General features: G+C 42.0%; 1 protein-coding gene across 1 annotated transcript in view; it reads right to left on the reverse strand.

Moving 5' to 3' along the window:
- LOC140227963 (uncharacterized) overlaps positions 1-18,607 on the reverse strand; it is a 49,887-nt gene extending 31,280 nt beyond the window's left edge. Inside the window, exons 1-3 of the mRNA XM_072308345.1 lie at positions 18,544-18,607; positions 10,925-11,029; positions 7,760-7,981 (exon numbers count right to left, since the gene is read on the reverse strand). Coding sequence (XP_072164446.1) covers positions 7,760-7,981; positions 10,925-11,029; positions 18,544-18,607 — 391 coding nt within the window. The remainder of the gene's footprint in view (positions 1-7,759; positions 7,982-10,924; positions 11,030-18,543) is intronic.
- Positions 18,608-23,146: the final 4,539 nt, after the last annotated feature.

Consider the following 23,146-nt stretch of genomic DNA (forward strand, 5'->3'; position numbering starts at 1 on the left):
GATCTACTAAATTTTTAGGAATCACAATTGACTCGAGTTTAACTTGGAACGATCACATTCATAATATCCACACGTCTGTCTCAAGAACTGTAGGAATTTTATATCGACTGAAAAACTTCATTTCTCAAAATTCCCTGACTATTCTATACAATGCATTGATCTTACCACATATCACATACTGCAATATCGTTTGAGGAAACTGTGGCTCAACTAAAATTAATCCAATTCTTACTCTCCAAAAACGTGCTGTACGTTTGATTACCAATTCCCGTTACTTATCCCCATCCAATCCCCTATTTCATCAACTAAAAACATTGAAAATTGAGGATCTTCACACCTTTCAAACTGCTGTTTTTATGTATAAATATACATTTAATTGTCTTCCAAAAATTTTTGATGGCTTCTTCACTCCAAATTTCACCGTTCATTCATATCCAACACGTCAGTCGTCCGATTACCATCTCGAAAACCCCAGAATCATTTTAGCTCAAAAATCTTTAAAGCACAATGGACCAGATATTTGGAATTCTTTACCCCCTAATTTAAAACAACGTACGTCGTTGAACATTTTTAAACGAGAACTAAAAAACACCCTCATAATCCAGTATACTTCTGACACATAAAAATATTCATACCACCTGGTCAACAAACACCCTAAACAATGAGTTCACGGCCATAACTGAAGTAATATTCACCTCATCACACTGATACACAAAATAACACTCAACGTACAAACCAAGATTCATCCCAACACAATGCACACCGCACTGCACCGCACGCCCTTCGCACAATTTACTTCCCACTCAGTGAGTGGCAAGATTTTCTTTATGTATCTCTTCGTTGTGCCCTTTGCACAATTACCCCCCACTCAGTGAGTGGCAAGATTTTCTTTATGTATCTCTTTACCTGGGGCCATCTTCCTCGTCAAGCTTAGCTTATGATGATGGTCCCCTGCATTTCATTTTTATCATTTCCAATTGCTTCCTTTCATATATGATATTCGTTCTTGAAAAAAAAAAATGTATGTAAGATCCAAACGTTACGAATATTAGCTGTGTAAATGACTATGTAAGTATTTTGTTGATTTGTGGATTTGTATTGATTTTGAAATGCAGAAATAAAAACTGAACTGAACTGAACTGAACTGAACAATCCTTGACGGGGCGACAATCCGTGTCGCAAAATAAGATTTTGCCATCATGGATTGTCGCCTTCGAGGTCAAAAACTGGGAACTGCACAAGCGTCACGGATTGTCGCCAGACGACAATCCGTGACGGGGGCGACAATCCGTGCCGCCAACTCCGAGCCGGGGGCGACAATCCGTGTAGGGGCGACAATCCGTGTCGCAATACACGTATTTAAAGCAAACCGAAACCAAAATGTAAGTGAGGATTGAATTAAATAAGCAGTATTGTCATGGGAGTTTGAGGAAATTGGACAATCTATTCAAAAGTTGAGGATGTCGGTGCCGTCATCGCTGGATAAGAAAGTGTGAAGTTCATGACGTCATTATGGACAAAAATATGAAGGCAATGGACAATAAGGGAAATTCCATTGCTCATGAAAAGTATACATTTCATCGACTTGGTACTAATATATGATCAGGATAACATCTTTACCCTGCTTGTTAAAGATCTGGGTCAATTGCTCTTTCAGTATACTATGAAAGGAAAAGTGGGTTGAATTTTCTTTACGTCTTCTTTGTTGTCGATAGTGAAGACATAGGCTGTAGTAATGGTCTATACCCAGCGACGCGGCACCGAAACTCTAAGAATTCACAACTTTTGAAATGATCGCCGATTTCCCTCAAACTTTCATTGATGTGTTCTACGAATGTTATTGCTTTCACTCAGTCCACACTATGCTTGGGTTTTGTTTTCCTTTAATGATAAGGTTACTATTTCAGCGTTGATGATTATCGTATTAAAACATCATCAACAACAACAACAATGGCGCTTACACTGTCTTATTGTTTTTAGAGGCGGCAATACGTTTGTCTTTTCCTTCTTCCAAGTTTTCTTGTTGATTACATGTGCAAACATAATGGTGTTCAGTGGCGGATCCAGAGGGGGGAGCAACTGGAGCACGCCCCTCTTTACTTTTCGTAAAAAAAAACAAAAGAAATAAAAAGACAAACAATGAAATGAAACCCGGAAGTGGCACCAGAAATATTAGTCACGCCCCCCCCCCCCCTTCACAGAATTGCCGGATACGCCCCTGGTGTTTATATTTATAAATGCAGTCATTGGAGGAGAGAGCTCGCACGGTGATTATCTGCTTAATACCATGGACCTGTTAGGTCCATGTTAATACAAATCATTTTACCCTCTAAATTTACATATCTTGACCCGAGTGAAAACACTCAAATATCATAAATTGTATATCAAAGGGAAAGTGCTTGAAGTGTACAAGTTTGTGTTTGGTTTCCTTAAATATAAACAGTGAACTTCACATGAATGTTCATAAAAGTTATTCAGTTATTGAACAAAATTTAATACGCAACTAGTCGACTTAATTGTTGTGTTCATGCTTTTTATCTATTCCATCATAGATAATTCAGTATGTGTTTACAACGTGCTGCATAAGTCCTTGAGTTTTTCTTACCTTAATGATCACTAATACTAAAATCACTCATTTATTACGCTTTAAGACACTTTCATTGCTGAATTGATACACTACATAGCACCTGTTCAGTCTATGAACCAGTTTTCTCTTTTATTTTTAAACAGGAATCAAATTCATTACTTTAAAGCAAATATTCATAGAACAAACAGGTACTGTACAAAGAACAAACAAACAGAGAGAAAATGAACATGAGAGGGAAGAGAGAGGTAGAGTAGTAGACAGTAATACATTTTTTAAGTCATTGCAAGAAATGTGAAAATGGAATGCTAATTCGGACAAACATTCACAAATTGAAAAGTCTAGTATACTGTAATCTTGCCTGTAAAGTACAAACAAAAGTATTTCTGATTCAACATGATGTGAATTATTTCATTTTTTTTACCATAACACAGGTTGCGATTAAATATCCATTAAAAAAACATGTCAGCATACTGTTGCAGTATTAGCCTACCAGATAATGTATCTGCCAAACTACTAACGTGCCATAACCAAAACAAGAAAAAATACAATTAAATCAGAAAGGGAAGTTGAGAGATATGAAAGGGGAAATAGAATCATAGATGTGTCACAAACTCATGCAGTAGGAGAGACATTTCAAATATCAAGTATTCATAATAGTAGCATTTACAACATGAACATATATTCAACGACGCACCGTCAAATAATCAAATAATTTGTCTAGTAATACATGCAAAAGCGAAATTACAAGAAATGCTCAGTGATTGCTTTAGATAGTGTGTGTAGTGCAATGTATCTGCAAACATACTGAACTATTGCGTTTCTCTGCATTGTTACTTTTACCTATCTGATGTCAGCATACATATCATTATCATAACCTTGTTGAATGGTAGAATCATACGGCAGCCGTACAGTCAACTTCAGTCACAAAGAACAACTGTCCCTTCATAGATTTTTTGACTTTTTCCACCAGAAAAGTGAATACAAATATGCCTTGATACAGCAAAGAAAAAAATAAATCAAAATTTTCTTTTAACGACATGAATTACAAATCAGGGAGGATTCATTTCTTTCGCATTCCATTCTAGAATTACATTAGTCAGTAAGCAGTTATGACAAAAGACGACAACCCAGGACTTTTTAATACAGGCAGCATTGAACATTGTTGCACCTTCAGATACAAATCATGAAGAAGGAGACGCTATACCGCGTATTTCGCAACTCAGTGCTCATAAACTCTTTTATGGTTTGATTCCTTTTAAGCCTTTCGTATAATCATTCTCGGTTGATTTGATATTGTGACCGATTGAGAGGAAACGTTAGTGGGAAGATAACGTGACAAAAGCATCACTGGAAAGATATCTGTTGTTTTCATTTTTTGTGTGTCTGAAGTCATGAACGTGCAGGAAATTCTACAGGAAAAGAAATAGAGTCATTTCTTATTCCAATATGGTTGTCTATGTTTTTGTTCCTGCCAAAGTGTTCTTGCGCGTGTATATCCACTTTGCACACGGGATTTCAACATTATTTTGGAGATGATTCCACCCGAGGCAAACTGTAATCGTTTTGTGTTTCATTATTTTGATTTATCCCTGAAATCACTACGCGTGATTCCTGCCAAATATTTTTGGGCTTGATATTTGAAGTCATTTCTCATTGCATGGAAGGACCCGAGTACTCACTTATCAATCTATTGTTTTAACAAATACTGTATTCCAATTCCAATTTTATTTTTTTCATATTTCTTAGTGAAAAATAATAAAAATAATAATACATGTATAACAAAGTGAAATGATACGTGATACCCAGCTAGGATGCACAATAGAATATTGCAATCAAATATAACATGGTGGTCAATATATGAAAGTTTGAATCTTAGTATAAACGATGAACTTATTGAAAAGCAAGCTTGTTAAGCGTAGTTCCCAGTATTGAAATCGAGTGTAAAGATTAAGATAAGGAGCACTCTAAAACGTAGGACGAAACTAGAGAAAAGAAAATGCTTTGAGATACAGCCCATTCTTCTTAGATACAAAGTAGGAGAACGAATAAATGACATGTTGCAGAGGTATTAGCAATTGTTATCATAGCAATGTTGACATGACAGTTTTATAGTGCAAATTAACAACATTTATTGGAAAACTATACAGTTTGGTCCTCAGAGGAGACGCGGAAGTATTTGGGTCAAGCAAAACATAACGCTAACAGTCAAATAACGATCTACCAGCAAGTTGCAATGAAATGAGGACAACAATGCCAGCTGTTACGGCTGATACCGTTGATACTTACAGTGCACTAGAGGCATAAAAATGACACGGTAGAATAAAGCAAAATGAATGAATGTGAATCCTCAGAGGGGAGAGAATGTTGTTTTTGTATACATATGCACACGTTAGGTCAGGCCTTCAGGCATTTATTTTTCGTGTAATATGCGTGGGTCGATATAGGTGTACTCTGGGCAAGAGTGCTGTTCTTGGTGCGTCTCGGATTGGTCTGGAGTAATTTGACCAGCATTTGCTCCGAGAATGAGATAGCCATGTTCATCCTCCTCCAGCTTTTCGCTCGGTTTGCCCGGGTAGATAGATGTAGAGTACAATCGATCGTTCAGGCTCGTTGGAAGAGGGGTAAGCTTTTCACTTTTACTGACATGCCTGTATTCATGGCATGGCTGCGGTCCTTGGATTTTCTCTGATTGGTCTGGAGTAATCTCTTTGGCAATTGGTTCGAGAACGAGGTGGCCATGTTCATCCATTTCTTCGCTTGATTTGCCTGAGTAGATAGCTGTAGAATATAATGGATCGTTCGGCCTCATTGTCAAATATACACGTTTTTCATTTCTGCCATAATGCTTGTAATCGGGACGTGAATATGGTACCTGGACGGTTTTAGATTGACAGGGAGTGATTTCACCGGTATTTGCTTCGGGAACAAGATAACCATTTTCATCTACCTCTGGCTTTTCCCTTGAATTAACTGAGTAGATGGCTGTAGAATATAATGGATCAGCCGTGATCACTTCGTTTCTATTAGTAGACTTGTACTCAACTCTTGTCTTCCATCGTGACTGTTCTTGAATTATCTCGGATTGGCGGTTTGAAGCAATTTGACAGGAATTTTCTGAGTGAAAGAGATTTTCATCCGCTTCGGATTTCTCTTTTCCTTGGCTTGGGTAGACGGATGCAGAAACAAGACTGTCTCTCTTGCTGTTCATTTTCTCTGCATGATTGTGGTCCTGTGAAGATACATACAACACGCATAATAATGTGGACATGTTTATGCAACTATAACTGGTCATGATCACTTCATGTACTTGGCCATCTCTTAAGAAACTCGTGTGTTTTGTCGACAATGAAACCAATATCCAGAGTTTATATGGAGAAGTTACACTTGACAATGATTTCTACAACTACCTAATTGTCAACATCAAGATGATTAATGTGATTGCACAAATGATGGAAAGGTCTACATGCGTCAGTTGTAATCCGTGTGTGAGGTATTAATGGAATGCTCACTGGATGCTTCTTTTTCCTTTTCTTTTTTTTTTTTTGCTTGCCAATTATGAAAAACATGAATCCAATACATCTGGCCATGTATCAAGTAATTACTGAGCGCACGGTAAATTTGCTGGATGCATGAATTGCTAGGAAATAGGCGTCTCTTAAATACTGGGTGCGAGATCTTATAAGCTTGGCAACATTTTGCAACGAGACAATGCTCCGCTTCACACAGATGCTCTATTCAGAGTGAGAATAATATGCTAATGCGCTAAGTTTGATTGCACTTTGGGAGTTTCAGCCGAAGCATGTTTTTCGTTTAGTTTTTCTTTATGTTTTTATATGAGTAATGAAACATTTATTTCGCACAATCTCTTCTCCGTTTCAAAATGTAATGTTCCCAAATATTAAGAGTGAATCTATATTTTAGTGTTGATTATACTTTTTAGATATCCTTGTAAATATTAGAAATAGCTTTGACATTTTATCACTGATATATTTCTAATGCGTTCCCTGATTCCAAGGTATGACTGATAAGGGAAACATTATTATCATTGTCATTGTTATTGTCATTGCCATTGCTACAAGTCCGCGATAACATGTTTACGGTGCTGTATAGGTATCATTATGAGGCAACGTTTGGCCAGGAAACATACAAGCAACACAGAGCTCTCGACCAAAGAGATCGCAGAATTTCCCCTACCCGTCCTAAAATCATCGTATTATGAAGATGAATTGATTATTAATGGAAACGTATAGTTACTGTTGAATAGCATGTTTACGAAATCTATATGAAAATGCCCTTTTGAGTATTTTCTCTTATATTTACTAAAATGTATTATGCATACAAATATTCCATAAAATCTATATATTCATATGCACACTTTCATTTCCGCACACACAAACACACACACACACACACACACATACACAGTAAACATACGGGATACTTACTGAGGAGATGCACAAAGGGAGACTTGTTCCAAGTTTGATGCATGTGAAGGTGCACTGTCTACATCCGCAGCGTCCTGGTAGATATGATACTGATCCTCTTGATGAGCAGTGACTTCTTTGCAAATGTTGTAATAGTGGCTCGGGAAAGGATGACCCTCTGCTCCAGCGTCTGTACACATTGTACTAGTTTTGCTCAATACCACATGATCCGTCGAGCTCAAATTTTGGTTGGAATTATCTAGAGGATGCACCTGCAGTTGTCTATTGTTTGGCTGATTTAAAGTTTGTGATGATCTACGTCTGCAAAGGCAATCATAAGAGACACACACGTTCTTGAAAGAAAAAAAAAGCAGGACAAAAAACAACCAACAATACATTTTCAAGATTGGTTGGAAACCTTACTTTCCAACATCAAAAGATCAAAAAGAAATATTTGTGGAACATAATTATTAACATTCAACTTATTTTGATTTCTTCAGAAGAAAAGACATAAAATGTCTAGTATCTTTTTTTAAATATCTAAATCCATTTATACCCTTTGAAATATGAAAACGAGAAATTTCGCGGAAATTTGAATAAACCCCATGAATGTCCCACTTTATGTCCGAATACGAGCTATCACCCTCAGTTCCTTCGCTTATGCTCAGTGTTATACTGTATTATATTCAGTGTAGTCAACTGAATGTTTTACTTTTGACAAAGTACAAGTTGTATATCAACGGCAAACCTTTTGTTACATTTTCGGTTTTCCTGCAGAATGGGATTGACACGTTCCAAGTCGGAAAATAATTCGACCGTCCAGGTAGCCATACACACTGCAGTGTCGCACTGCCATTGATGCTGTAGCCCTCATCACAGGTGAGAGTTATCTTGGATCCAAAGTATGTCATATTAGAGTCCCAATGACCATTTTGCACATGACCGGGGTGAACACAAAACCCGACGGAAACTGTCAATTTAAGAAATGAAATGATGCATTATCATCTGTCTATCACGATACTCACAAAAGGTGCACGCCCTGATTTTACGTGAGAACTCGAATTGGGCGAAATGGGTCAACCCAAACAAATACGAGTTTATCACATTTTCATCATTCGAAAGTTTGGGGTCATAAAACAAATGGAAAATTGTGTTTTTAGCATTTTCCTAGAACATTCGGCGTGGAATAGTGTGATAAGGTATATCTTTACAGGGGCCCCTTTCAACTTCTTCAAAGCTCTTTACGCAGTCCTCACTTTTAACCATGATAATTGTTCGAAGAGGACACTGTTTGTTTGGAATTTGGTACTAGAATTGGACAGAGTGTGTTGAGCATTCAAAAAGAGCATTCTTTCAGTGCAGCCTGATACTCGTTTCATTGGTGCTGCTATTCAGTTTTCATTGCGTCCTGTCTTTTTCCCACCCAATGCAGAGAGCAAGGATTGCTTAAGATTAAGCGCTTTGACAGGCTATTAACCTTGGAGCTTCTTTTCTGAGTACACACTTTTCCAAAGTGTGTACTTTCTCTCGTTTATTTAGAGGGTAGGCTACGGTTCTGCTTGGTGACTGTTTAGCGAGTTCTTAACCAATTTTGGTCGGACACCGACAGGTGACTGACTGATGACCGACCAGGCACAACTTTTTTTTTTTTTTTTTATGGCATCGGTTTTAACGGGGAACTAAAACTTCACCGGCGACTGACCAGTCTTCACTCGCTGCCCAAAATACTCTTGGTGTCCTAGCGGCAACTACCCAGACACCGACCTAATCATGTGAGCGCCGTCGAATGATTTAAAGAACAAAGATAATAAAGATAAAAATTACAAAAGCACAGAAGAAAGCCAAGGGATTAGATGAAGAAGAGGGAAAAATCACAATCTGAAAGAGGCAGGGGGAGGGATAGAGGCAAGATAACCCTACCAAATGCTTAGCAGCTTCTATATAGCATTCTCAGCAGGTACATACCCAACACAGCTGAGGACTAGCAATATTGGAGACATGGCAGACAGGGACAACCACTGTAGGACGAACGGATTTAAAGCTAGAAATTTGCGTCATTATGTAAACTTGATATCATATCTTTGTTATTTCAGTATGGGGCATCGCTCGGTTACTTCTCGGACTCTACGAGAAGATGCCCGTATTTCGCAACATACTTAAAATCGACCCGTAACCGACGGGAAATCGACGGAGCATTGCTCGGGCGTCAGTGGGATGTTACGGCCTGCTCGACATATCTAATAACTGATAGGCAGTGCCAAAATTTCAGTGGCGACAGAGCAGACTACAAATCGGTTGGTCGCCGCTCTGAGTTGTGACCATAGCCTTGTACTAGAAAAGTCCAATTTGTATCAAGTAATACATCATTCCAAAGCTTAGAGTCTGCTCTTTCAGAATCTGAACTTAGGACTAAAAATCCATGCCTGGCGACTTTTTGCTGGTTTTGTGGTGCAGGGTCACACACACATACACACACACACTCACACACACACACATACCATATATAGCCCTCTTTTTTCGTCACGACAATAGATAATTATACATTTGTGTGTACGAATGCGTCTGAGTGGATGGTGTGTGTATGTTATGTGTTTCCACATCCTTTTATTTTTACTCGTAGCTTGCACGTCGTCTGTAAAGGGGAACGAACAGTCTCTTTATCTAGAGCACAACTTTGTGTGCATAACCTTGCAGACCAATAAAGGCCTAACTACTAATTCGTTATGTTGTATGCATCATGACTACATGTACATTTAATCATGATTCAAACTATGAATGTTCTTTGTATGTGTTCGCATTCTCATATACTATTTTGATTTTGAAAGAAGTATATTATAACCGAGGGATGACGGTTCAGTAGCGACTTTCTTCACTTTGTCTTCCTCTACAAAAATTTGTTAAGATCGCAACCGCTGATCTGTAAATTAACAAACATGCCGGAAAAAGGGAACCAGCGGGACTCGTGCCATCTACTGCTTTCCGGGGAGCGACACTACCACCAAGCTGTCCCTGGTTGCCGGCAGTGACACGATGAACATGGATCAAATTTTAATACCCAAGCTCCGAAATTCCGACATTGTTATGTTAAATAGTCCAAAGCGGACAAGATATATTAAATGAAAGAAAAATATAATTCAGAGTGGTGAAAGTTTGTTTTAAGATCGCAACCGCTGAATTAATAAAATTAGATTAATGCATATTAACAAACATGTCGAAAAAAAGGAACCAGTGGGACTCGAATCTATTTTCATTTTGTTTGCTGCAAAACACATCCATCCGCGACCAAATCCAAGAAGGCTAAAAGCTTGGCGAATAAAGTGCGGAGAAGCTACGTCACGCAAGTAACCCTATTTTTATTCATTGACTTTCATGCCCATGCATATCACGAAACAATGCAGAACGATTTACATCTATCCAACTGATTCATCCCTGCGCCTATATTACTGCGGATCCACACTGACCGTGGCTGTAAAGTTTCAACAACATTCACACAAACATTTAGCAACCTAACGTTTGTAAAATAAATCCTCCACTGTCCCTTTCTCATGCAATGTACACAATGATTCCTGAAACTTACTCAATATTTGAACCATTGAAGCAAAGAAAAGAGAAAGTATATCGTATTTCTTTCGACTTTGGCAAGGAAGAAACTGTATTCCTGTATATTATTAAGGCAATGAAGAAATTTACTTTGTTAACACTTAATATTAATGTATATATATATATATATATGTATGGCACCAACAATGTATATAATATATGTGTGTGTGTATCTGCATGAACACTGATATAATGCAGAAACCAATAAAATCAAATTAAATGAAATCAAACTTTTGTTATGCTCTTTTACTGTCAAATTTGTCATCTATTTACTATTGAATGCTTACAATTCACACATGCCTTTCATACTTACTGTTGTATGACTCATGGATCAGCTGGTCGGATTCCTGGTCTACCTGTCTTAGACATGTCCATTTTTTAGAGTTCCTTCCTTCAGGCTCTATCTCGCCAAACGGTTCTGATTGAAAACAGTTTGTATGAATCTATTACATACAACAGCAGCGCCATGTTATTCCCGGGTGTGCCTCTACAGACGAACATACAGTTTTCTCAAGATAAACGTCAGATCCGAAGAAAGACAATAGTCTTAGAGGTCTGTTTATCGTCTTACTAGCATCCATGAAATCCAGGTTTTCATAGGTGTGAAACAAAATGACGGTTACCTGGAAAAGCTATATCCAATATATTCTCTTTAAAATTATCAGCCAATCCTTGTTACGTAATTGTTACAAACCTAATTCTGGTAAGACTACCAATCACATTTTGTCTATGCACTAACACTGCCAATAACTTTAATAGTGCAAAATACAAATTAATATGAGTTTGTTCTTTTATACTTTACTTTACTCATTCCTTATTTACAAATGACAAGGACGTGGCAGAAAACACCCTTTATCAATAATGTATCCAAGGTATTCTATTAATAAATATATTGCCGCAAAAGCGTATGCTGCCCCCCCCCCCCCCACGGAAAAAAAAAACCGTAACTGACATTTTTATGAACGTTTACTTTTTTGCAAAAATAAATAGTTTACCCAATGCTCTTCAATGTTAATAGGTTAGTTTCGCAAAAAAAAAAATGAAAGTGACCAAAAATGCAATTTTTCACTTTTGCAAAAAGCAGTAACTGCATCCAGTTGATTCAACTTCGCAAGTTTCCCCACGGAAGAAAGCAGTAACTAACAAAACCCGCGGAAGAAAGCAGTGAACTAACAATTTAGTCTAATCATTCAGACTCTGTATAGTCCTTCCTGTATATTTTTCCCTAATACCGTTTATTTTTTTTCTACTAATTTTTTTTAAACAATATAAACAGCAGTTTCTTCCATAATTTAGGGGAGTAGATATAAAAAGATGGTTTCACCAGTAACTTGACTCTGCCCGCAGGGAATCATATGACAAGTTGTAGAAAAAGTTTCTTTCTGGAGACTAGCAAACCTGGCAGACTCAGCGCGCTCAGAGTGCAAAATACGCGTGCAGCTAGCTACATGCGCATAAATTCTACAGCATACTGCAGTAACTAGCTAACACTGCATCACATCACACAGTCATCACTTGCACAGTATGTTTGCAGGTCTGGTACAGTCTGAGTGATCATGCCAGTGCTAACCATGCAGTCACACAGTTTCTGCGGTCCAGGCATGCCTGCAAATCTGTCATGAATTGCAGAGGAAAAGTCATGGTAGCCATGGCTTTGGCCAGAACCAGAAAATCTAGGTGAGCTGAAAATATATTGAAGGGAGATGAGCACTAGTATTAATACACTAAACTTAGTCTAACGTTAGATGTAGGCCCTAAAGTTCGGTCTACCGCGTACCAGATCTAACGTTACAGAGTAGTGTTAACTGTTTACACTGTTCGACAAAATGTCAGTAGGCCTAATCTAACGTTAGATCTAGGTCTAGCACTAACACTGGGCATAGATCTGTAATTTACAGCAATAAATCAAAGTACCCACCTATTTTGCTAGTCACTGACTACGCACGCCAAACGAGCAAGTTTTAACACAGAACCAAGTAGAGTGCACACCCACCCCCCCCCCCGACTCCCCACCCTGACTCCCCCACTTGCGCCGTCCGCGGGTGCCCTCTTCCTCTTTTTTTGCTCGCAGCCTAGACGAAGCAGCTAAGTTCCTTAGACGGGGAATTCATCCCCTTCCATCGTAACGACGGGGCATGCACAGCCAGTGGCCGGTCGGGCTTCTGCGCCCGTTACGGGCTGGAGCGCATCTCAGGCGGCAGGGGTTCTGTCCCCCGCCCCCCTGGTTTGCGCAGCCGATCTCTCCTCCCAGCCAGCGGTGGTTTCTGCGCCACCTCTTGGGGAGCGAGCTCGGGGTGCAGCGCCGGGGGCCGGGCAATCTTTCGTGGTTGCCACGGACCGACGCGTGGCTCAGGACCCTGGAGATTTGTCTCCCCTCCCGCTTCTGACCCACAACCTCGACCCACCACCAGCCGAGCCTTCCTCCCGCTTAAAGCGGGTAGCAGAAGCCTCTCCTTCCTACGAGAGAGAGGATAAGAAAGCTAAGAAAAGGAAGAAGAATAAGGACAAAAAGTCCGGCAAAGATCGCCCGACAGCTGTCCCTTCGGAAGGCAAACTTATGGGCATGCTTCAGGCATTTGCCGCCCAACAGGGCTGGCCTTTAACGCCACCCACTGGGGCGAACAGCAACCCGCCTAGCACGGGAAGCCCTGCCACTGGGCCCGCGGCTATCATATCGCCGCCAGCACCACCGCACAGGCCATCTCATCCTCCGGCGGTGCTGGGTGCGCCCCCCGGGGAGGAGACGTACCAGGCTAGTACCACTCCCTTGTATGTGGACCTGCCTTTTGAGGTCATGGCCTCTCCCGACCGAGCATGGGACGACACCGATTCGGTGTCCTGCCTTTCAACCAGCTCGAGGGCCCCGTCCCCCACACCCACGGAGGCCCAGGACCCCCCTACTCTTCAGCGGATGGGCACTGAAGCCCATACCTTGCTGCACAAATACCTGCCCGATACTTACAAACAGGCAGGGCAGGAGGAATCGCGGGCTTCACTGCTCTTTAGGCAACAAGCCCCGCCCACAGGCATTCCCCTGACTGCCAATTTCAAAGGAGAGTTTGACCGCATTGCCGGGCAATCCCCGCAAAAATCCGGCACAGCCCTGGGCAAGGCCTTCACCTTCCAGGCGGAGGATTTTCAATCCTTCTTCTTGCGGAGAAACTTTCCCCTGACACGCCAGCGGTAGGGGAACGTGTAGCCTCCCGCAACCCCTTGCACTCCCGCACATTCAGGGAGGAGGATGCCCGCTGGGCGGCCATGTCCACTATGGTACGTTCGGGCATGCGGCTTACGGCCTATATGGGTGCCCTCATTGGGCTCAACGCACAGGAACTTGGGGTATCCGAAGGGGACAGAGCAGTCATACAATGTAGATGACTTACTCCTCTCCCTCACAGGACTGCAATGGTCCCAGTTATCTCAGGCCGCGGTATATACTACCCATCGCCGCCGCGAGATGACTCTGCAAAGTTTGGGTGTAAAGCAGGGGGATTTCCCCACCCTCACCCAGGGCCTCTCTTGCCGTGGCCCCCTCCTCTTTGTCGGACAATTTGCTCAGGTAATCGAGAGGGAGGTAGCCAGCCGCAAACAAGCGGCTGAGATAGCACAACAATTAAAGCAGCCCAGACAGGGGCATACCCACCGACCTCTGAAGGAGACCTTTCGTCCCCCGACTGCGGGAGGGCATACCGGGCAATCCCAGCGCCGTGTCACGGTGACGGTACCGGCACCCAGCTCCGCCCAATCAGCCCGACAAGATTGGGTACGTGGCGGACGAGCTGCTGGTGACAAACGGCGGGGTGATACCCGCAAGTCCGCCAAAGGCGGACGCCGTTTTTGACGGGTTTCCCCGAGCGCTTGTCCCCCTGTGGGGGTGGGGGGGGGGGGGCGTCTTCATTTCTTCCTATCAGAATGGAGAACCCTCACATCAGACGCCTACGTGCTCTCCATCGTGCGCGACGGCTTCTCCATTGCTCTAACCGGCCCGCTCCCGGGCGGAGCTATCAGAAGACGCACCCCCCCCCCTACAGGGGCCCCTACCCGCCAGCTGCTTGCGACAGAGATCACAGCCCTGCTGGTAAAAGAGGCCATAGAAAGGGTGAGAGATCATATCCATCTCTGCCTCTCCCCTGTATTCATAATTCCCAAGCGCTCGGGAAATGTCAGAATGATCCTCAATTTAAAGAAAAATCCTTCCGCATGGAAACATTATCCACGATCCTTCCCCTACTCAGACCCAACGATCTTGCGGTCTCATTGGATCTGAGAGATGCCTACCTCCATGTTCCCATTCATCCCAACTCTCGGGACCTCCTGGGATTTTCGGTAAACGGCAAGACTTACCGTTATCGGGCCCTGCCCTTCGGCCTGAAACCAGCCCCACGGGTGTTCACTCGACTAGTGTCGGAGGTAGCAGCATACGTGAGGGGACGCGGGCTCCACCTATTTTGCTACCTGGACGATTGGCTCCTCGTAGCAAACTCCTTGCAGCCCAGGTCCTAATCCTGGTCCAGACTGTGCAGGCACTGGGCTTCATAATAAACTGGGACAAGTCAGAACTATCTCCGACTCATACCTCCATTTTTCTGGGAGCGGAGATAGACATGCGAAACCAGCTCGCCCGCCCCAGCCCAGACAGGATTCAGAAAATCCGCCGGGCAGCAGCAACTTTGCGGAGGACTCGCAGGACCTCAGCCAGGAAGTTCCTCCATTTTGTGGGATACCTGGTCAGCCTGGTAGATGTCCTACCGGACTGCAGGCTGTTCATGAGGCCCTTTCAACACCACCTGCTGCGGCATTATCGTCCAAGCAGGGACCCTCTATCCAGCCAGATCCCAATTCCAGCGGGCATCAGGCTACTTTTAGCCAGATGGACGGACTTCAGTTTTCTCAGCCAGGGAAAACCCCTGCGGGTACCACAGCCGTCTGTCACTGTCACCACGGATGCATCCCTGCAGGGCTGGGGGGGGGGGGGGCACTGTCAGGGCAACATGGTAGCCGGGAGATGGTCTCACAGAGCTGCTATAAGACACATCAGTGTTCTGGAGTTTCAAGCAGTGCAGCTTTCATTACAGCAGTTCCTCCCCCTCTTAAGGGGACGCACTGTACTGATACGCACAGACAATGTTACGGTAGCTGCATACATAAACAAACAGGGAGGTACCCGCTCAACGAACCTCAGCAGTTTAGCGGCACAGTTTTGGAGGTGGTGTCGCTACAGGGACATCACGCCGGTCGCCTCCTATCTCCCAGGACAGGACAACCTGATTGCAGATTTCCTTTCCCGGGGACGCTGTTTACCCTCCGAGTGGATGCTCCACCCAGAGGTCATGTCTCTCATCCAGAGGACGATGGGCCCTCTTCGAGTGGACTTATTTGCCTCGGCCCTCAACCACCAGCTCCCTCTTTACTGCTCCCGGGTACAGGACCCCGGAGCATGGGCCCTGGATGCTTTCTCTATCAGCTGGAGGGGAATCTAAGCTTATGCCTTTCCTCCGATAGCCCTAATTCCTCGCGTCCTACGGAAAATCGGGGAGGACAGAGCAGTGGTTCTCCTGGTGGCCCCTTGTTGGCCCAGGAGACCATGGTTCCTGGAGCTATTCGATCTCCTTACAAGTCGTCCGATGAGTCTCCCCCTGCGACCAGATCTAGTGGTTCAACCGATCTCGGGAATCCTACATCAACGACCAGCCTCACTTCATCTAATGGCTTGGCCGCTATCGGGGAATCGGCCAGACAATCGGGCCTTTCAGACCGGGCAGCAGAATTTGTCATGCAGAGCCGCCGGCACTCCACTAGGGAGATCTACAATTCGCGCCTTGCTGCCTTTTCGGAGTGATGCGAGTCTAGGGGTGTAGAAACCCGTACAGCCCCTTTAGGATGCGTGGCTGATTTCCTTATCTCTCTCTTTGACAAGAAAAGGGCTCTCTCTACCATTAGGGGCTATCGTTCAGCCATCGCAGCAATACACTCAGGTTTTCCAGACGGGTCAGGAATTTCCTCTTCACCAAATCTTACTAAGTTGCTCCGCTCCTTTTTCTTGAAACGACCCCCCATGACCAAGTTGGTCCCCGCCTGGAGCTTGCCCCGCGTCTTAGATGCATTGGCCAGACCACCCTTCGAACCCATGGCCACATCTTCCTTACACCACCTTAGTATGAAGACAGCCTTCTTGATAGCAATTGCTTCAGGCCAGAGGCGCAGTGCGCTGCATGCTCTCTGCCTTACCCCACGTCATATCAGGTGGGAAAGGCGTGGGGTACGCCTCACCCCAGGGCTACCTACATAGCTAAAAATCAAACGGCCTCCTCAGGTCCAGTGGAGATTTTTATTAGCCCACTCTCGGAACTGTCCTCTATCGCAGAAGACAAGGTTTGGTGTCCGGTCAGAGCCTTGAAATTGTACCTCGATAGGACCAAGAGTTTACGCAAGGACGACCAGTTATTCATTATTACACGCGAGCCCTACACACCAGCATCGCGAGATTCCATTTCCCGTTGGATTGTGGAAGCCATCCAGGCCGCTGGTAGAGAAGCCTTACTACCAGGAGCTACCCCCGGGCCCATGACACGCGTGGCATTAGCACTTCCTGGGCACTTTTTCAAGGGGTGCCTCTAGCGGAGATCCAGAAAGCAGCATACTGGCGCTCTTCCAACTTCTTTATCTCTCACTACCTGCGGGACATCCCAGCCGGGGAGGAATCCTTCGCCTCTGCAGTGCTGACCGCCGCAGGAAGTGTTGCCTGACACCTGGTGGACCCTTCCTCCCAGAGGGACATGCCCCCCTGACGTTATCAGTGTAAGTCTAGCAAAATAGGTGGGTACATTGATTTATTGCTGTAAATTATGAAAATCCAGGACTGATTTTCTTATTTACGAGAAAAATCTATGTACCCACCTATGACCCACCCACCACCCCCGCTCCTCGACATGTCCCACTGATTGGGACTCCCAAGGGCTGCGGCAGTGTTCGAGGAAGAGGGCGCCGCGGACGGCGCAAGTGGGGGAGTCAGGGTGGGGAGTCAGGGGGGGGGGGGGTGGGGTGTGCACTCTACTTGGTTCTGCGTTAAAACTTGCTCGTTTCGCGTGCGTAGTCAGTGACTAGCAAAATAGGTGGGTACATAGATTTATCTCGTAAATAAGAAAATCAGTCCTGGATTTTCATAGTATAGCTTAAGTGTAACGTCAGATTTTGACTAGGAGCTAAGACGAAGAGACTTGATAGTAAATGATACTTTATTGTCTAGTCCAGGGTCATGTGTCAGGGGCCAGGCTGCGCACTTCAAAGTTCAATTACCTTATTGATACACAGAATGCCATTCAATCGACAAGACCTAGTCTAGGTCTAACGTTAGGTCCTAGATCTTATAGATCTAGACTAACCAGAAAGTAGAAGAACTTTATAAGCTGGTGGTGGTAACAATTCTCCTCCTATGGTCATGTGACATGTGCAGTTACTGCTTTTTTCCATGGGGAAAACAGCAGACTCCTGGCCGTCTGCAGTTACTGCTTTTTTTCCGTGGGGAAACTACCCACAATCAAGGGTGAGTCACCGCAGTAACTACATTTTCCTAAATAACATTTAAAAAATAACGGAAACATCAATTTTTCCTAGGTATTGTTAGACAACTAGGCATGGTGCATAATCATACCACAAAATTATTTTTGAATGTTTCTGTGTTTTTAAAGAATCTGCAAAAAAAAAAAAAACAAACACACACATAATCACATTTATCTCAGCTCAGCAGCTATGCAGTTACTGCTTTCTTCCGGGGGGGGGGGGGGGGCAGATAGTTGCATGTAGGTAAAACCATCCCATTTAAAACAAAAAGAGAACACTTCTGCTCTTGATTCCGTAAAACAATGTTATTTGATCATTTTGACAAATAAAACATAAACACAAATTTATTTGTAATTGTATCAGTAGGCTCACCTTGACATGTGATTCTAACAGCCTTACTCGAGAAACAGTCAGTGGATGTCAGTTGACAATCCATGAAACGTTGATAAGTGCCAGGAACTGTGCATTGATGTAATGGAACACACTTACAAAACTTCAAAAAACATTAACGCACTAATTCAAAGCAAAGGTAGAAAAAAATGAATGCAATGTCTTGAAAGCAAATAAAATAGACATTGAACGTTGAAGGCCGAGGTTGAAGTAAAAAAAAAAAATCGCCAAATTCTGAACTTTGCTTGAAATTCACTTACCGTCTAACAGTCTGAAAAAACGTTGCCTAGTTTTCGAAATCTACATGATTTCAGAATACTTCATGATATTATATCGTGTAATTTTTATTGTTTTTTTTTACATATACGCAATACTGCAATCACCATGAAGACATAACAGTAATGATGATAATGTATTATTTCATAGTTTATCATTCAAAACAAGAAAATGTAAAATAACAATCCAGCGGCTCGAAGGCTCATCCGTTTGATTTAACTTACATCACACACCCAGCACAGACCTCATAGAATTCAGAACGAATGTACGTTTGCATTGCATATATGTAAGATAATAAAATACATCACAAATTATGATAACATACCCATCAAACTTTAGTTTCAATAATGGAATAGGTAGATAATGCAAAACAGGAAATGAGATTTATGAGATGATACAAGGCAATGAAGAATAGCGGGCATGACAGTTGAGAGCAAAGGAAGGTGGATAGGTCGAAAACACAAAAACATGGAAATGGGCAGGAACAGGTAATCAGCACAATTATGTCCATATACCAAAAAAAAAAAAACATTAAAAGAGGATAAGAGCGGCAGATAACTCCAAGTAGAACAAGAAGGTAGAAGAACGGCATTGTTAACATGAATTGCGGGATAAAAAATGACGACTGATGGTAGAATTATACAAAATTCAATAGGTAAAAACAGCCAGAAAAAAAAAATTAGGGAATACAATGTATCCTTCAATTCAATTCAATTCAATTCATTTTCATTTTTCCATTCACCAAAGCGTGAAACATAATCATGAGAAAACCATATGAACAAGAAGGAAATAAAAAAAAAAATATGTACGATTTTCACATAAAAAATATCATTATCAGCTGAGACATGGGGAATAAATATTAACTTTCCAAAATTAAGGGTCAAGTAAACCAGGGGACCAGCTGCTAACCTTGGTTTCTTCTAGGATATGTTTGCCATCTCTCTGTACAGTTCTCAATTGAGTACCTGAATATAAGAACGACCCAAGTCCAAATTTGGCTATCGCGTTTGAAAGCCATTTACGTAGTCATGCAAATACGGATAATCATTCAAGTGACTGTTTTATATTCAAATTTGAATTAATAACACCCCAATAACCGAAAACACTTAAGAGAGTATGGATTTTTTTTTATTAATTTCCATTTTTCCTAAATTTTCTCTAATGGACTTGGGTCGTTCTTATATTCATATACTCAATTCTTTTTAAATTGTTTTACCATCTACAATGTATATACCTATTTCACTTCGCGTTGCGTTTTATCATTTTCTGCGAAATTTCAATTTTTTTTTGCATTTCCCCTCTAAATTTTCAGCTTACGTGGATTTCCACACGATAACCGTCCAGTTCTGCGCCGCGATACTGTTCGTGGCAATGCTTCAGGCGAATGACTCCCAGACGCGCCTGGGAAACCGAGCTCTCCGCAGACCAGTTTGGCAGCTTCGGCGTTAAATCCTTCATAGCAAACATATGTGTCTGGTTCGATGACGACCAATCCTTCAAGGGGAGAGGGTCCGTCAACCAATGTCACATTGGGTGTTTCTATAGAGCGCATGATAACGATATGAACACTTTTGAAATTGAAAAAACGAAACTCTGACAGCTAGACTGATGAATTAAATTAAAGCACGACGAAAACCGAGTGGGACTTCGGAAGGGTCGTAAATTCGAATTAGCAAGGTTTACCGTTGGGAGTGTTTTTATTTTCTACCCCAAGTATGTAATCCTCTACATGAAATATTAAAGGCACTTATTCTATTATTATTACCCTATTATGATTAATACTATGTGACTTTATTTCTTAAATCCTTCATGGCAGGCAATGCAGCCTGCAATAACATGTTAAAGTTTAGTGGATGATATGCTTGATTTTGTAAGGCGTGCACTATAATGTATTTGACATCAATATCGATTTTTATTCTGTATTGCTTTCTCTCTGTAATTTCGGATTGGATGACATTTTCTAATTCTTGAATTTGGTTTGAGGGAGAGGGAGAGAGAGAGAGAGAGAGAGAGGGAGAGAGAGAAAACTCCGAATTACCAGCCACTCATTAGCATTAGAAAGAAAAGTTGCAGTATGTCACAAGCCGTGAACTCTTTTTTTTAACCTATTCTGTTGCTGGGTGAAGGACTACTGATTTTGAGAGAAATCATCAAGACCTTGCAGTAACGAGTTTTTACAATCTATGGAGAAAGACGGTCGTGATAAAAGAATGTGCAGTTTGCATTATAACTGTGCGTTTTACTTTTATTTTACCACCAATATGTACATGATGCCTTTATATCTTGGGTATAGCTTAAAGAGCCGATTATTATTATGAGTTACAGGACCATGATGAAAGGAGACGTAACATGCTGTTCTTTTTATGCGAATTAGATTTATTTTCAAGATCTAAGTCAATTCATCGTACGCTCACTCACTCTGTCCACAGGGATTGAAATCTTGATAGCATAGGTGGACGATGTGAGAACACTTTCTATATTTTTGTAGAGGCATTTTGACACAGAACGGACTATGGTAGGAAAAAAATGCATCATTCCACTTTCGCTTGTACGTTATTTGATTGCAATCAGTTCGTAGTGTTTTCTATTTTTTAAACCAGAGCATGCCGCTCGTTTCCCTCTAGTCAACACATTATGCATTTATTACATGCAATTAAAAGAAAAAAACGAAACCCCCCCCCCAAAAAAAAAAATTGAACAACGTGAAATACAACTGGGCCGATGTTCTTATCGAGCACTAATATTCATAATCATACTGATATCAATGACTCAGCTTACCCTCGTTACACTTCGCGCTAATAGTAAATTCCACCGGGTAGGTATATATACCGTATAGTTAGCTTCGTCTGATGGGCAAGTGATAAAATGGGAGAAAACGGGCGGCGCCATAGAATCGTGATGTCAAATGATTTGCTAGCCATCACATCCTGCACATCAAAGACTGGGTAACTGATTGGCTTCACTTCAAACAATATTCTCCTCCCGCAAGGTGCTTGAAGAATCCAGGTGTCCCTACTGCGGACGCATATTTCGTCACACGACACCTCGGTCTCTAGAGTTTCCCCCGGACAGTTTAGATGCAAATCTGCAGTGGATAAAGAGGGGTAGATAAGGTCCATCGTTATTCAGTGATAAATCATGAGTTGAAAAAGAACAAAATGAAACAAAAAAATCAGCACTTCATGAGACGTTTAACTTTTCTTTTTTTGCCAGATATCTTCAGATATCATTTCATATACTTTTCTTCGATAATAATTTGTATGCAGAAAAAGATGCTAGCTGGGCATTCAAGGTGCAATTGAATGTATATGCTTTTTAAAACAAAGAAAAAAAATCATGTCAGGTAATAAATTAGTGGGAAAACACGATAGTCAAATTGGAAATGCCTTTTAAACTCACGTATAGATAATTTGAGTGCATAATGAATCCGTTGAAAGCAGGATTCAAGTTTGGAGCGCTTTTGGCAAATAAACACGACAAAGCAACACAAACAGGTTAAGAAAATAAAATAGCTAACAACCAGAGAAGAGAACAGCATAAAATCAAGCTTTTAAGAAGTTCAACTCCCAGAGTTAGGGAGAGAAGTCTTTGTGTTCACTAATTCCTTCCTTTCAATTACAGTGCAAACTGACTAACAATAAAAAAAAAAACAACAACGATAGGCCTATACGTACATGTATCTCTTGACAAAGAGAGCAACGGATAACAGCAGAGGAAAACGACAACAAGCCATGCTAGGTAGGCCATCCTCCTGTCTTTTGCGATTTTCGAAGTCATTATTCTGTCAAAGTAGCAACTGCAAACCTCCCGTCGAATGTGATGATTGTTACCGTCTCTGTAACGATTATCTCTGTACGTCACTCTTCTGTAATACCTATTTTCAATAAATTTTTACGCCCAAGTCTGCGAGGAATACCGAGTGATCGCACCTAATTGTACTATAGCAAGAAACAAATACCACGATAATCAAAATCGGCAGAAACATAACAAAGAACCGAAGTGCGCGTGGTAAAACTGCACAGGTACCCTCGTTTGTGTGTCAAAATACAGTTCGTCAAAACAATTTGCATTTCGCTATTCATATAGCCTTTTCCGAGGCAGTACTGTATAGAGGAAGATACAGGGACCATTTTTTATGAATGTTATGCATTAGTTCAATATTAATAGACAATATTATGCCCATGGAGTCCCTCCCTCCTTTCTCTCTGCCTCTGCCTCTCTCTCTCCCTCCCTTCCTCCCTCTCTCTCTCTCTCTCTATCTCTCTTTCTCTTTCTCTGTCAAACGCAAATGCGACTTTGATACTTATTC

This window comes from Diadema setosum, chromosome 4, assembly GCF_964275005.1.
Source record: "Diadema setosum chromosome 4, eeDiaSeto1, whole genome shotgun sequence".
Taxonomy (NCBI): domain Eukaryota; kingdom Metazoa; phylum Echinodermata; class Echinoidea; order Diadematoida; family Diadematidae; genus Diadema; species Diadema setosum.